General features: G+C 52.9%; 1 protein-coding gene across 1 annotated transcript; it reads right to left on the minus strand.

Moving 5' to 3' along the window:
* Positions 1-362: 362 nt before the first annotated feature.
* Positions 363-7,261, minus strand: RCVRN (recoverin). Its single transcript, XM_065897817.1, has 3 exons — positions 6,861-7,261; positions 3,491-3,602; positions 363-538 (listed from the first exon to the last, which is right to left on the minus strand). Exons 1-3 carry the CDS (start codon positions 7,239-7,241, stop codon positions 423-425), a joined length of 609 nt encoding a protein of 202 aa, XP_065753889.1. The 5' UTR covers positions 7,242-7,261; the 3' UTR covers positions 363-422.
* Positions 7,262-14,111: the final 6,850 nt, after the last annotated feature.

Consider the following 14,111-nt stretch of genomic DNA (forward strand, 5'->3'; position numbering starts at 1 on the left):
ACCCTGGCCTACGGCTGCGACACATCCTTGTCTTTGAGGCTGAGCCGACAGAAATCATTTCTTCTTCCAGTTCGAGAATGACCAGTCAGCTACGTTCCCGGCTCCTCTTGCATTTATTGGAACCTGCTTACCCAGCAATCCACAAAGGAGCTTACACGGTACGGGGTGGGGATATTTGGGCCTCCTGTGACCTAATCCTGGGATTACTGCGGAAGCCTGGGCTGGCGGGCAGGTGGAGGGGAGGCAGGCGGGTATAGTGGGCGGGACTTGGTGAATTGCTAAAGACGCTTCCGTTTGGCTGGAAGCCGTGCTGCGGGGTTACTGTGCTGCGGGTTGGAGGCTCTCCCGCCCCGGGGGCGCGTGTGCACATGCGTGTTTACATTGGGGCGTGGGGGACGGGGAGGAGACCTGAGCAGTTGACGTCAGGGTTTCTTTTCCTTAAACTTCTCCTTCACTTTTTGCGGCTCAAATTGGATCAGTCGTAGAATTTCCATATTGGCTAGGGTTCCCTCGATGAACTCTTTCTCTGTAAGTTTATCTGTGCACAGGGGGGAAGAAATTACTTCAGTCAGGATCGGCTGCGATAAAGCTGACGTCGGCCAGCATACCCAGTACGGATGGATCTATTATTGAAAATACTGAGTCTCAGTGCCCCGGAGGGTAACCCCACCCCTGACTCCACCCTAGGACCCCTGGACCTCCCCAGGAACCAGCAACAAGAGGGTTAAGTTCAGGCACTGCCGGGCCTCGAGGAAGTGTGCTGTGTCTCTTCTGATTGGCTGGTGATCCTTTCCTAGGCGTCTCTGCATCTGTGATCTACCTTCCCATTTAGGACAAGAGAGATCCTTGTCCCCAACTATTGAATTCAGTTCTATCCAGTGAAATGCACTCACTAAGCCCTTCCTCTGTGCCAGAGTCACTGTGTCTGGGGCTGAGGTCATTGCAGGGGGCAGAGGGCAGGGTGTGGCGTGGAAAGGAGTGAGATAATGTCCCCTGGCCCAGGAAACTGTCTGATGGGGAGACAGTCACCTGTAGAAATGACCCTAGAACGAGGCAGCTGTTCCTTCCTGCTCATGGCTATGCTCATAGTCCTGCACATAGTAGGTGCTCAATAAAGCCTGGCTGAGCTGATTTAGGTTTTGCCATTGGCTTATGTTCCAGGCCTTTTCGGCAACCTTAATCCTTCCTGGATTAGGATCCAGCCTGTTTCCCTGTGCAGGTCAGGATGGTGAAACTTGGGTTTTAAAGTCCCAGCCGCCGACTTCCCTGGTGGTGTAGTGGTTAAGAATCTGCCTGCCAGTGCAGGGGACGTGGGTTCGAGCCCTGGTCCGGGAAGATCCCACATGCCGCGGAGCAACTAAGCCCGTGCGCCACAGCTACTGAGTCTGTGCCCGGGAGCCACAACTACTGAAGCCCGCGCACCTAGAGCCCGTGCTCTGAAACCAAGTGAAGCCACTGCCATGAGAAGCCCGGGCACCGCAATGAATAGTAGCCCCCGCTCGCGGCAACTAGAGAAAGCCCGCGCGCACCAACAAAGAACCAATGCAGCCAAAAAATAAATAAATTTATAAAAAAAAAAAAAGAAGAAGTAGTCCCAGCTGCTCTTTCAGCCTCACACATAGCTTGAAACTCCTCCCAGGAGTGAGGCGTTGTCTCCAGATGGGCCATGTGAAAACACAAATCACGTGGTAGCAGTACTGTCTCAGCCTCCCAATACCACTGCCCCCTGTGAGTTTCACCTGGGTCAGTTTTCAGTTTAGCACATAGCAGAGCAAGGGACTCAGCACATGGCAGACCCAGAAGGGTGTCATGAAGCAGGTGAAAGAGCCAGTGGGGTAAGGTGCCACCAGGCTGCATCCAAGAGAAGGTGCGCTCAAAGGGGAGGTGACATCTGAGTGAGGCAAGGGAGGTGCCTACCCTCCAAAATTTAAGGAGGCTCTCACTTTTACGGTCCTGTGAGCACAGGGCTGGCACCTGAGGATGGGTGCCTCCTTAAATTTTGTGCCAGGGCACCTCACTTGCCTTGCCCTAGTTCTGGCCCTAACGTCAAAGATCTGGTTGCTAACCTGCCTTCTTCCTAGATTGCAGACTAGCAGGGTCCTTATTTGACAGCCTGCTCAGGCCTGTGCCCGGGAACCTTGGTAAGAGACTGCCCCAGAGATCACAAAAGGGGCCAATACCGGTTCCTCAGATGTGTTTGGACCATGCAGTGTTTCATCAATTGAGGCACTTCGGATTTTAAAAATCTCGATTGCTGGCCTCTCTTTTGAACAAATCAGATGGTGGGGCCCCAGTGGCACTGTGTTCCAGCGTGGCAACAATTGACCAGAGGCCATAAGACCAGACAGGCCCTCACGCCCCACACTGTTCGCCAGTCCCTATCTATCACTTAGTAGGGCCTCTGTCCACTTCTCTCTCTTTCATCATCACGGCCCCTGTGGTCATTCAAGCTTGCAGCCCCCATCTGACACCAGCCCCTCTCCTGTGTCTTTCCCGAGTTGGACATGGGCCTCATGCACCAGTAGCCCTCACTGCCCAGTTGTGGAATCCATCTCCGCTTACAATGCAAGGCCGTACTCCCCACAGGCTGCTCCCAGCCAGACTGAACAGCGCAGGGAGCCAAGACAGGCCAGCTCCTGGAAGAAGGGGGCTTGAGGACACCCCCTCAGCTTTGCCAAGACTGTCCTAGCCCGGCACTGCAGTCTAAGACTTTTCTCACCCAACCTGCTTTCCTTGCCTCTGCGCATAACCGTTTCATCTGCTTTGCAGTCTGATGGCTTATCCCTGCCTCTTCCAGACCCCTCCCCATTTTCCCTCATACGCCTTCCCCCTCATCAATCTCTTGAAATCTAATTGAACTCTAATCCCATCTGGCCATGCTTCTCAAGGGACCCAAACTAACTTCCTAAAGGAAAAACCATGTAAATTGAGATCCCATTTACTTGGGACTCCCTGCTTTCAGACTATTCTGAAGTGAGGTTTACCCTCTCCCAACCGTGCAGAAGGCATTTTTGTAAACAAATAAACCAAAGTGTCTAAAAACAGCAGGCACTCCGTTGGAAAAGAAAGTGGTTTGCTTTGCAAAGCCTCTAAACTTGCCGTTTGCATACAAACTGCTAATGGGCTGTTGCCTTGACGTTTTACAATTCCTTCAACGTGGGTTAACTCTGTCATAACAAAAGATGTTTTTTCTTCCAAAGCACACCATCATTTAGAGCCTTCCCCCTCCCCCCAGAGATCTCAGGCAGGGATGGAGTTTTATGAGCGGTGGGATGTGGTGCCATTTCCCATCAGCTCCAGAGGGGTCCCACAACTGCCCACTGACCATTCTGCGCAAGTCCCCACAGAAGCCCTTCCGACAGCCCCGCAGCAGGAGGAGGGGTCCTCGGTCCTGCGTGGGCACTGGACTCGGAAGGGTCAATCTTGTTGGGATCTCTAGGACACAGCCCATGACTGTGAAATCAAAGGCTAGGAAGGAGAAGTAATTCACCATCATCCTTCTTGCCAAAGAACCCCCAGATCTTCTCAGCTCGCTTCTCCGGGGTGTTCTCATCTTCCGGAAGACACTTCACATCCTCAGGACTGATCATCTTGAAAATAGCCTACACCAAATCAAGAGGGAGAACCCATGAGAGGGAGTAATTCTGGGGGAACCCATGTCGCTTACCAGGATGCACCACAGCAGAGGTTAAAATTCAGATGCTCAGGCCCCAGCCCGCCCTACTGAATCCAAGTTCCTGGGGGTGGGAAAGGGGCATCTGTACTTCTGAGATCCTCAGAAGGGACAGGGAATGTGGGGGAGGGGTGAAGACGGCTTTCTCTTCTTATTTTGTCCCTTTCTGCACTGTTTGAGTTTCCTGCCCCTGTAGACATATGACTTTCATCTTATTAAGAAAATGAAAATAAGAATCAGAAACTTCCTGATGATAATCCCATAGCAGCCCCGAGGCTGCAGTTTGGGGACTGGTACCTTTAACCCCACTCCCCAGAAGTTTTAGAATATCAAACGGCTTCTTCTGGGTCCAGGTGGTACCTTGGTTGTAAGGGCTGATATCTGTCAAGTGATTAACGTTCGCCACTTTTCTAAGCGCTTTTACCTGTAAACTCATGACAAGTTTATGAGGTGGGGGTTATTGGCCCATTTCACAGAGGAAGAAACTGAGTCAACTAACTTGTTAGGAGTCACCCAGCCAGAAGCAGAAGAGTGGAGATTCTAACCCTGGCACGTTTGGTTCTAGAACCTCTGTACTTGCATCGCGTCCCATTCTGGAATGTCTTGGAGAGCATTCTAGGGGCTGGGGAAGGTCTCGGGAAGCCCCTCAGTTACCCTCCTGCTCAGGGAGGGATCCAGAGAGAGATTTAGCCTAAAGCTCAAGGATCCGTCTCACCTTCCTCTAGTCTCATTAATAAAGGAGTTGGATGGACAATATCCAGCAAAGAAGGAAGTGCCTCCCGACCTGTGATCAGGGAAAGGGACAAGGTGGTCTCGATGTGCCCTTTCAGCTCCAGGTTACTGGGATTCCACCAGGCCCTGGAGACATCGGGGAGCCAGCCAGGCAGGGGCAGTAATGCCTGTGAAATTAACCTGGAGGGAAGATCAGCAGCTTTAGAAGCCCCCTTTCAGCTCCCTGTGCTGTAACAAGAGAAGCAAGGAAACCAAACCCAGCAGCTGGGGCAGCAGCCTTGCTGACAGCGCTCAGAGCTCAGAGGTTCCCGGCGCTAAAGTGCAGCGGCTCCCTTAACTCCTCCATCTGTCCTGAGCCAGGGAACCATGTGCAGGCTGGACGGCTAAAGGCTGGGAGTGGCTGGCTGCCGGCCAACCCCGCTTCTAACGCCAAGGACGGACTGTCAGGGCCTTGGTGAATGGACCGAGAACGAACAATTGCATTCTCACCCTGGGCGCTGGGAGACTGTATGGTTTTCTCGACGCCATGCAGTTTGGTGGTGAAGTAGTTGGGACTAGAATCTTTAACTTCTGACTCCCAGGCCAGTGACCTTGAACCTGGTGAATAGTACCTGCCCTCTCCAGTTGCGGAGCACAGGCTCCGGACGTGCAGGCTCAGCGGCCATGGCTCATGGGCCCAGCTGCTCCACGGCATGTGGGATCTTCCCGGACCGGGGCACGAACCCGTGTCCCCTGCGTCGGCAGGCAGACCCTCAACCACTGCGCCACCAGGGAAGCCCTCGGCATCATCTTGCATAGCCTCAGCTGTGGATGCCCCCCTCCTTCTCTCCTCCCCCAACTCCTCCTTTCCCTGAAGGAGCACCAACTTGTAGGCCTCTGCTGGGCCTGGCATCCTTTAGGTGGTTCTGAGGAAGTGGTCCCCATCCCAGGCCACCTGCCAATCCAGGGGAGCTTGCTCTACAGGCAGCGCCCAGAGGCCAGCGAGGTTCCCACAGACACCTGCCCCTAATGGGAGGCCCAAGCAGAGTCCACTTACCACAAGCCGCATGCTTAGCTATTTTCTTTACGGTTTCTCCTAATAAGGGTGGAAGAACTGGGCAAATGAAAGCAGGATTGCAAATGCATCAAAAATTATATAAAATATGAAAAATACTCTCTCTCTTAACAGGAATGGAATTAGAGAAATAAAGCTAGTGGCATGGGGTAGTGGGGCCAAAAAAAGATCCTGTAAAACGATACTAAATGGAGGGAAATAGAAATGATATAATAGGAAAAAACAGAAGCATCTTCATTGCCCAAAAATATAGGGATGGCTAAATAATTTTATGGCATGTCCATAAGATGGAATTCTAAGCAGCTATTAAAAACAGTTTGATATTGAAAACATTCATAATAAAATAGTGGCTGAAAAAAGTATACTAAAAACCGTATGTGAACATGTCATAGTTCTAAAATTATTTTTAAATCTACAGATAGAAGACTGGAAAGGTATATGCCCATATGTTGACAGTAGTTTTCTCTGGATAATGAAACTAAAGGCGATTTTCATTTTCTTTTGTGTAGGTTTCTAAGTTGCATGAATTCCTTATATATTAAATGAAACTCTTTTTCAGACATCTAAAAATCGTTATCGGATATACTTATCCTGGGCCAATGTATTTGAAACGTGTCTTTAAAATGACTTGTGAGGGGGCTTCCCTGGTGGCGCAGTGGTTGAGAGTCCGCCTGCCGATGCAGGGAACACGGGTTCGTGCCCTGGTCCGGGAGGATCCCACATGCCGCGGAGCGGCTGGGCCGGTGAGCCATGGCCGCTGAGCCTGCGCGTCCGGAGCCTGTGCTCCGCAACGGGAGAGGCCACAGCAGTGAGAGGCCAGCGTACCGCAAAAAAAAAAAAAAAAAGACTTGTGAGGGACTTCCTTGGCGGTCCAGTGGTTAGGACTCCGTGCTTCCACTGCCATGGCCCTGGGTTCAATCCCTGGTTGGGGAACTAAGATCCCACAAGCCCTGTGGCTATATATATATATATATATACATATATATATATATAAATATAAATATATATATATATATTTATATTTATATATATATAATGACTTGTGAAAGAATCTGAGTACGTCCTGTGGAAGGTTTTGAAGGACATTTTAATGAAGAAAGGAAGGAAGGTGGGAGGGAAAGGGGGAAACAATAAAGGTAAATAGTAGGAAATACCCAGATTCTTCTTCTTTAGGAGGAAAATGAAGCTGTGGGAATGCACCCAGCCCTCTATTAATACTGGTCTATTGGAGACCCCTCCTGACCACGCTGTCAGAGCCACTGACTCCCAAAGGCCGGGGCCCCACTCCCCCCGCCATCCCCGCCCCCAGCCAGGCCCCCTGTGCGGAAGCAGCAGCAGGGGGTCCTGATCCCGGGTGAGCCCCCGTACAGCTCAGCCGGGAGCGCAGAGGCTGCCACTGACCGTGACGATCTCCAGCACTTCGTTCTTGCTGATGCTGCCGTTGCCATCTACATCGTAGAGGGAGAAGGCCCACTCCAGCTTCTGGTTGGTCTTGCACATGCTGGTCATGTGCAGGGCGATGACATACTCCTTGAAGTCCAAGGTGCCATCGCTGTTGGCATCAAAGCTGCGGAACACGTGCTGGGCGTAGGCCTTGGGGTCGGCGTCAGGGAAGAACTTGGAGTAGATGGTCTGGAACTCCTGCCGGGTGATGCGGCCACTGGGGCACTCCTTCAGGAAGGACTGGTACCAGGTACTCAGCTCTTCCTCTGTGAACCTGGTGTTCAGCTGCAGCTCCTCCAGGATCTCCTTGGACAGGGCTCCGCTTTTGCTGTTCCCCATGGGTGAGCAGGTGTGGGCCCAGCCGGTCTGTCACCGCTGGGTGGGTGGGTGTGTGGGAGCAATGGGGTCTCCGGGCTGCCTGGCTGGGTGCTGCTGGAGGCGGTTGCACCCTGAGATGCTGGTGGATTAGGAGGATTTGTGGCTGGTTCACCCCTGTACTTGGAGGGAGGAGGGGCCCAGAGCTTGCGTGGGGAGACGAGCTCCCAGAAGCCCCCTGAGATTAAAATAAAGAGCTGACAGCAGGAGGTCAATCCATCTTGGCCTTCTGGGAGGATAGGACAGGTGATCAGAATCTTCAGAGCCAAAGCCTTGAGCCGAGGCCTTTCCCACTGCCCCTCATCCATCCCTGCGCCAACTGACCCCACCAGCTCTAGCTCTCTAAGAGCAACGATGTTCCCTGCCTGCCTTCTGCCCTAAATCTGAGGGTCTCAGCGACAGGGATGGCCCTGTAATGCAGGGGTCAGGAGCCAGGCTCTGGAAGCAGCCCAGGTTCAAATCTCAGCTTTGCAATTTACTAGCTGTGTGACCCCAGGTGCGTTTCTTAACGTCTCTCTGCCTAGAATTCTCTTGCCCTAATCTTTCACCTCCTTCACGGCTTTCCTTAAATGTCTGTCGCCTTCTCAGCCAGGCCTATAGTGACCATTCTGTCAACAAGAGCGCCCCCAACCGTCAGCACGCCTCAGGCTGTTTATCCTGCTTGACTGCCCTTCCTTGATCGCAGGTACACCTTCTGACTTACTGTTTATGTATTCTGCCTGCTGCCTGGGATCCCACCAGAAGGAAAGCGCCATGAGGGCGGGGATTCTATCTGTTTTGTTGCCCGCTGCATCTCCATCGCCAGAAGGGTATCTGGCGGGTTTGGGCCCTCAGTGACTATTCTTTGAGTGAACAGGCATGATAATAGCGTCTCTCCCACTGTTATTGTGAGGCTGAAACGAGTGAATACGTGCAATGCATTTAGAATAGAGCCTGGCACGTAGTAAGAGCTGAACGCATGTTAGTTTTTGCCATTACTCTTCTATGACAGGGGCCAGCAAGTGGAGTGTGTGAGTGAAGCCGGGGGTCAGGGAGGCAGTAGGCGTGGTGAGGCCCACGCCTGCATGGCAGGGGCTGCCAGTGTTTGACTCCATTTGAATGTGGTCAGATGGGATTATGGCCTGGTGTTACTAGATTTTTTGGTAAGCCAAAAGAAATCCAGAAATCAGATTTTCAGGTTTGAAAATTGCAATTTGGAAAAATTGGAAATTTGCGATTTCCGAACTTTAAGAGTGATTTCCAAATTTTCAAAAATTTTCAAAAACATAGGGTGGGGTAAATATAACTTATCTGTGGCTCAGTTTCAGCTGCAGGTCATCAGTTTGCAACCAAGCCTGGTGCCAGGAGCTGGCAGACAACATGCTTGTTGAGTGAGTGACTAGACAAGCAGGGGACAGGGAGCTCCACCAGGGGAGGCTTCCACCCCTGCGGTCAGCTCGGTCACCAGAACAGGCCACAGGGAAGAGCCCTCGTGAGTAGGTTTGCACCTGAAATCTCATCACCCAAAAGAGAGGTCGGTGGCGCCCTGGCTTGGCTGAGCATAACGCCTGGAACCCCAGAATCGCCGTCTTGGATGGGAGAGATGTCTCTTCTTTGTCCAGGGGTGGTAACTATAAAGCCCACAGCGTCTAGGCGGGTGAGTTGGGGTTTTTATCCTATTTCGTAACAGGCTAATGGCAGGGGAAAGCAGGTCCCCGCTGCTGGGAGAGAGCCACCTGCCAGCCTCCCCTGGCGTTGCTCGGAAAGGACCCGGAAGTTCAGGCACAGATGTGCTGACCTATCCCTCCTGACCACCCCACCCACTGCGGGTCCAGAGTGTTTCTCAGGAGGCCTTAAGGTTAGGGGATGGGGTGTGTGTGTATGTGTCATTATTTTTTCCCCATCAGTTTGTGACAGCATATCATTTCTTCAAAGGAGCCCTTTCTCTTTATCTAGACTTTCACTGTCTTGCAGCATTTGTTCTCCAGAGCAGTTGGAAACAGGACAGTCACTGAACTCAAAAACAAACAAACAAAACCCAGGCCATGAAAGTGAGGCCACAGGCCTTCACCCTGGCCTCTGAACCTGGCATGGGAGGTGATTAGAAGTGCCTCCTGGGTATCCACACCGAGACTGCAGGTGAGGCGAGGCGGATGTCACAGGAAGAAACCAAGCTCCAAAAGGATGTCACCTGCCTGTGTCACACAGCTGCCAAATGGCGAAGCCAGGAGGAAAGCCCAGGGCGGCCTCCCCACCGAGGGCTCTTTTCAAGACATTACAGCCGCCTCCTTTCTCAAGGAGGCCTGAGCAGAGGGGTCAGGAAGCTGCATTTCTGAAGGTGAGGACCTGGGTTGCCATGACGACGGAAGAGGCGGGTAAGGAGGCAGGGCCCCGGCTTAACACAGAAGGCAGCCAGAGCTCCCCCAGTCCCTCTGCCCTTCCCGAGGGCAAGGAGGAAGGAGCAGGTACTGTTCACATTCTTCAGGTTGCTGTGCCCAGGAGGGGCCCAACCGTGGGAGGGGACCACAGGCAGCTGTGTTGATGCTGCCGAGAGAGGGGTCATGACCTGGAGGTTTGTTTGAAAACCTGAATAAACATCTTCTATCAGAGGGAGAGTTTATGCTCCTTAGCCAAACAAGTTGTTGGGGATGATGTATTGTGAACGGATTTGTTAAGTCTGAGCCGGGGCCATAAACTCTCCCCGAACCCCTAAGACCACTGGGGAGAAGGCCTCGTCTCCGGCCAGTGACTCTGTGTCTCCCCCTCCCGGCCTGGCCTTCACTGAAAGACACAGGCTCTTCCCAGAGGCTGGCCCTGTCCCACCCCAAGCTGGGAGTCCCCCAGCTCCCATCCCGTTCCTCTACCTTCCCCTGCGTGAGCCGAACGGCAAGCGGACCCTTCGACCCCGGCCAGGAAGCAGAGAGGTAAGGGGATTTGGAGAGGGCGGGTGGGAGGCCGAGAATGGGAAGGAACGCCCCTCCCAAGGGCGTCCCCATTGCGGTAAATAGCGATCCATCCTTTGGGTTGCTTGGACCGACATCCTCGGCGTCATCACCAGCGCCTCTGTTTCCGTCACACCCCACTTCACTCTGGCTCGAAATCGTGCTGGCTCCACTTTCAAGGCTCGTCCAGAACCTGAGCATTCTCGCCTCCACGTGGCCACCCCTGCAGGCACCATCCCCTCTTCCCGAGTTATGGCTGCCCTGGTCCCCTGAGCCCCTAGCGAGCCCCACAGCAAGGAATTAGGCTGCATCCGCCACCCGGCTTGGACCACCCCACGCCCCCAGAGTAAAAGTCATAGGCCTTGCAAGGCCTTCCAAGCTCTGCGGAGTCTGCCCGCCCCGCCCTCCAGCCACACTGGCCTCAAACAATTAGGTGCCTCCGGCCCTTAAAGGGGCTACCTCCTCTGCCTGGAGCATGCTTCCCCCAGCTACCTGCCAGGCTTCCTCCCAGGGAGGGACTTCAAAGTCCCAGGTCTCCTCGACTTTGGTCAAATGTCACCTTCTCAGTGAGGCCACCCCAATCACCCCATTTCATGTTGCAACTCACCCACCCTCACCCCCGAAACTACCCATCCCCGCCCCCCGCCCTTTCTCCATAACACCTAACAAACATCTTCACACACACTGTACCATTTCATTACTCTGTCTCTTTCAGCTAGAAAATAAGTTCCATGAGGTCAGGGTTCTTGATCCGTTTTCGCCACTGACGTGTTCCCAGTACTGAGAGCAGTGTCTGACATACAGTGGTGTTCAATAATTATTGGATGGATGGACGGATGGATGGATAAGAAAAGAAATAACAGCCAGGAGCCTCTTCTGTTCACAGGGACAGAAGTCTCCAGGGGAGGGGACTGGGGCCAGGGGTGTGGGTCTGACAGCGTGATACCCATCGGGGGGTGGGGGTGGGGGGGGTCAATGCCCAGGTGCCCTTTGTCCCTCTGCTAAGTCATCAGGGGTAAAATTATCACCAAGCCTGGGAGTATGGGAGGAACGCTGAGCCCATTTGTACAAAGGAGAGTGTGGCAGCCCTCCAGGGAAGAGGGTTGCCCAGTGGGACGACTCAGTGTCTCTGGACAGTTTATTTTACATGGGATGAAGCTAAGTATCTCGAGTGTACACACAGCGCCGAAGGGAAAAAAAAAGAGAACATTTAACTTCCTGAAAATGCTTTATAATAATGCAGAACAATTATATATAGCAAACGCCTTCAAAATTTAAACCCTTTAAACATTTAACTTTTCAGCATTAATACACACAAATGCTATTACGGGGCTGGGCTGGGGTGGGGTGGGGACGGGGTGGGAAGGGTGGATTACAGCCTCCATAGGGATCAGAGTTTCAAGAGTGTTACTTATAAATTATAGTACATCAATTTTATTTACTGATCTAGGCAGCCAGGGGATGGAAGGATATACAATGTGGAGTAAACACATTCATTCTGGGATGAGGAATGCTGGAGGAGACACCGCTGTTTAACGTTAAAAATGTATAAAGTATTTAGCAAAAGTTACAGAAAACAGAGCAAACAAGCAAGTTTGTTAGAAAATTCCACTTCCATGGGGTTTGCTGATGTGCTCGTTTGTGAAAGGGCTGCCCGCCCCCTTCATCTCCTTCCTAAGGGCAGAGATGCAAATTTGGGGCCCCTGTCACCAAGGATGGCTCGTGTCCCTTTGAATGACTGTCCCTGGGTCCACATGGCTGCCTGGAGGCCACAGTCCCGAGAGCCAGTCTGCTGCCGCGTGTGGCGCCAGATGGGGAGCAACTCCACTCGGTAATAACACACAGGTCCCGGGAGGGGATGTGACTTAACTTCAGGTTATGGGACAAATGAGACAGCAGAGCAGGGCCAGTCCGGTGCTCTTGCCCTGGTACCATATGCTTTCCTTCCTCATCCCCATGTCACACTGTCCCCAGGAGAGCACGCGTGTGCCTGACCCCCTGCATCCCGCCGCTGCAACCCCATTAGGAATTTCCCTCAGACACAAAGGGTCAATTCCCCTGAACAGCGCATAGAGATCCAAGTTCATCACAACCCCTCTTCCCTCAGAGGCACCTCCCAACAAAGGCACCCAACAGCCACGCCCCAGCATCTAGAGGGTTAGGGGAAATGGAACATTGGTTTTTGTCACTTGTCTTGGTCTCACCCAAACCAGGAAAGGGGAGTTGGGTCCCTCACTTTCAGGAAAGGCCCGACAGAAATGACTTTCATGGTGTGAAAGTCTTTCGTGGTCCCCGGCAGCGTGGGGCCCTGTGACTTGGGTTCCATGGCCCATACCTTCACCTGGCCTGGACCCAAGAATGTCTTCCATTTGCTGGGAGAGGTGCTGGTTGCCTTCCGGGGCTCAACTTTCACGGAGCAGGGCACGATCAAGATGTGCCTGGAGGAGTTCTTACCTTGGGGGTCAGGCCCAGAGCTGAACAGTGTCAGCTGGGTGCGGCCCCCTCTCTGCCACCATCCAGCACAGTGAGGGCACAGGCCAGGCGAGCAAAGCTCCGGCAGCGACAAGAACCTGAAGGGAGGGGGCTGTGTCTTCAGGCCTGTTTATGCTCCTTGGAAGTGACTTTCAGGACATGGTGTCAAAACTTGGTGGATAAAAATTAATGACTTCTGCTTTCTTTAGGGGTCCAAGGAGGAACTACCTCATTCTCAACAGCTCACGAAACTCTCAAGTGTTTGCATCTGAACAGAGAAGCGCCTGGGTGTCCCTCTCGTGAGGGTGTCAGGTGACATCACGCACAGCCATGCTGACGGGACACAGACTGGGCATGACGTGGGCACAGGGTACAAAACTGGAGGTGCCAAGGGGAGGAGACAGAATGCAGCAGCTGGAGGAGGCCTGGGAGGCCGTCTAGAACGAAAACCTTCAGTTTGCCGATGAAGGAACAGAGATCCAGGAAAGGGTGGTGACGGACTCCCTGGCTTCTCATCCACGCTCCCTCCACCCACCTTCCACACCCTCTAACCCTCACCAAATGGCAGGGACTGGGCGAGTTGAAGGGAGCGTCCCCAGAAGCAAGTAGAACTACCCGCTGAGATGCCAGCGGAAATGGAGGGCAGTGGAGACCCTGCCCGCCCCCTCCCCCCTCCCCCAGCAGCTTTCTGCATTGTCAAAAACCTAAAATGATCCGAAAATGCAGGTGTGAGCCCCAAGAACCACTCGTGGGCGCCGCTGGCTGAAAGTAGCCGTGCAAACGAGCTTAAGACCACAGGCCAGGAACTTCGGGGGCAGACAATGCATTTTAAAAGCAAGGAAGCAGCGGGGTGCACCCACGCAACGGACTGGAGATATAAGGGGACAAGCTACTGACATCCAGCCACGAGGTGACTCAGAGGCAACGAGCCGAGTGACGGAGGCCAGACTGTAAGGCTACTGCAGTGTGGCTCCACTTCTGCGACATTCTAGAAAAGGCAAATCTGCAGGGTCAGAAAATCCATCAGTGGTCACCAGGTGCTGGGGGTGGGAGGAGTGGATGGACATCAAAGGAGCCTGAGGGGATGTTTTGGAGTGATGGAAATACCACGTTGATTTCGGTGCTGGTTACAAGGCTGTGTACCTTTGTCAAAATTCACTGAACTGTAGACTTCAAAAGGGTGAATGTTACTGTATGTCAATGAACCCCCGATACCAAACGTCAAAGATCTCAATAAACTTGCAAAAAGAAAAGGCAGGGGGACGTGTAGGGGCGGGGAGGTTTATGGAAATAAGACAGTATGCTGGCTAAGGAAGCCGGCCGCTGGTCTGCGCCCCACTTAACATTTGTCCAAGGCTTTCCCTACCTACATAATCAGCAGCAGGTCTGCAGAATCCTGTTTAAACTCTCCTTGTCAAGGCCACTCACAGCTGGAAGTAAA

The sequence above is a fragment of the Phocoena phocoena genome, chromosome 19 (genome assembly GCF_963924675.1).
Source record: "Phocoena phocoena chromosome 19, mPhoPho1.1, whole genome shotgun sequence".
Lineage (NCBI taxonomy): Eukaryota > Metazoa > Chordata > Mammalia > Artiodactyla > Phocoenidae > Phocoena > Phocoena phocoena.

Bases quoted from the DNA above. Each gene is read 5' to 3' on its own strand.
- RCVRN (XM_065897817.1), bottom strand. From the start codon at position 7,241: ATGGGGAACAGCAAAAGCGGAGCCCTGTCCAAGGAGATCCTGGAGGAG. The intron at 3,603-6,860 runs GTCAGTGGCAGC...GATTTGGTGTAG, and splicing joins AAGTGCTGGAGATCGTCACG to GCTATTTTCAAGATGATCAG. The intron at 539-3,490 runs GTGAATTACTTC...CCCTGTGCACAG, and splicing joins CTTTGGCAAGAAGGATGATG to ATAAACTTACAGAGAAAGAG.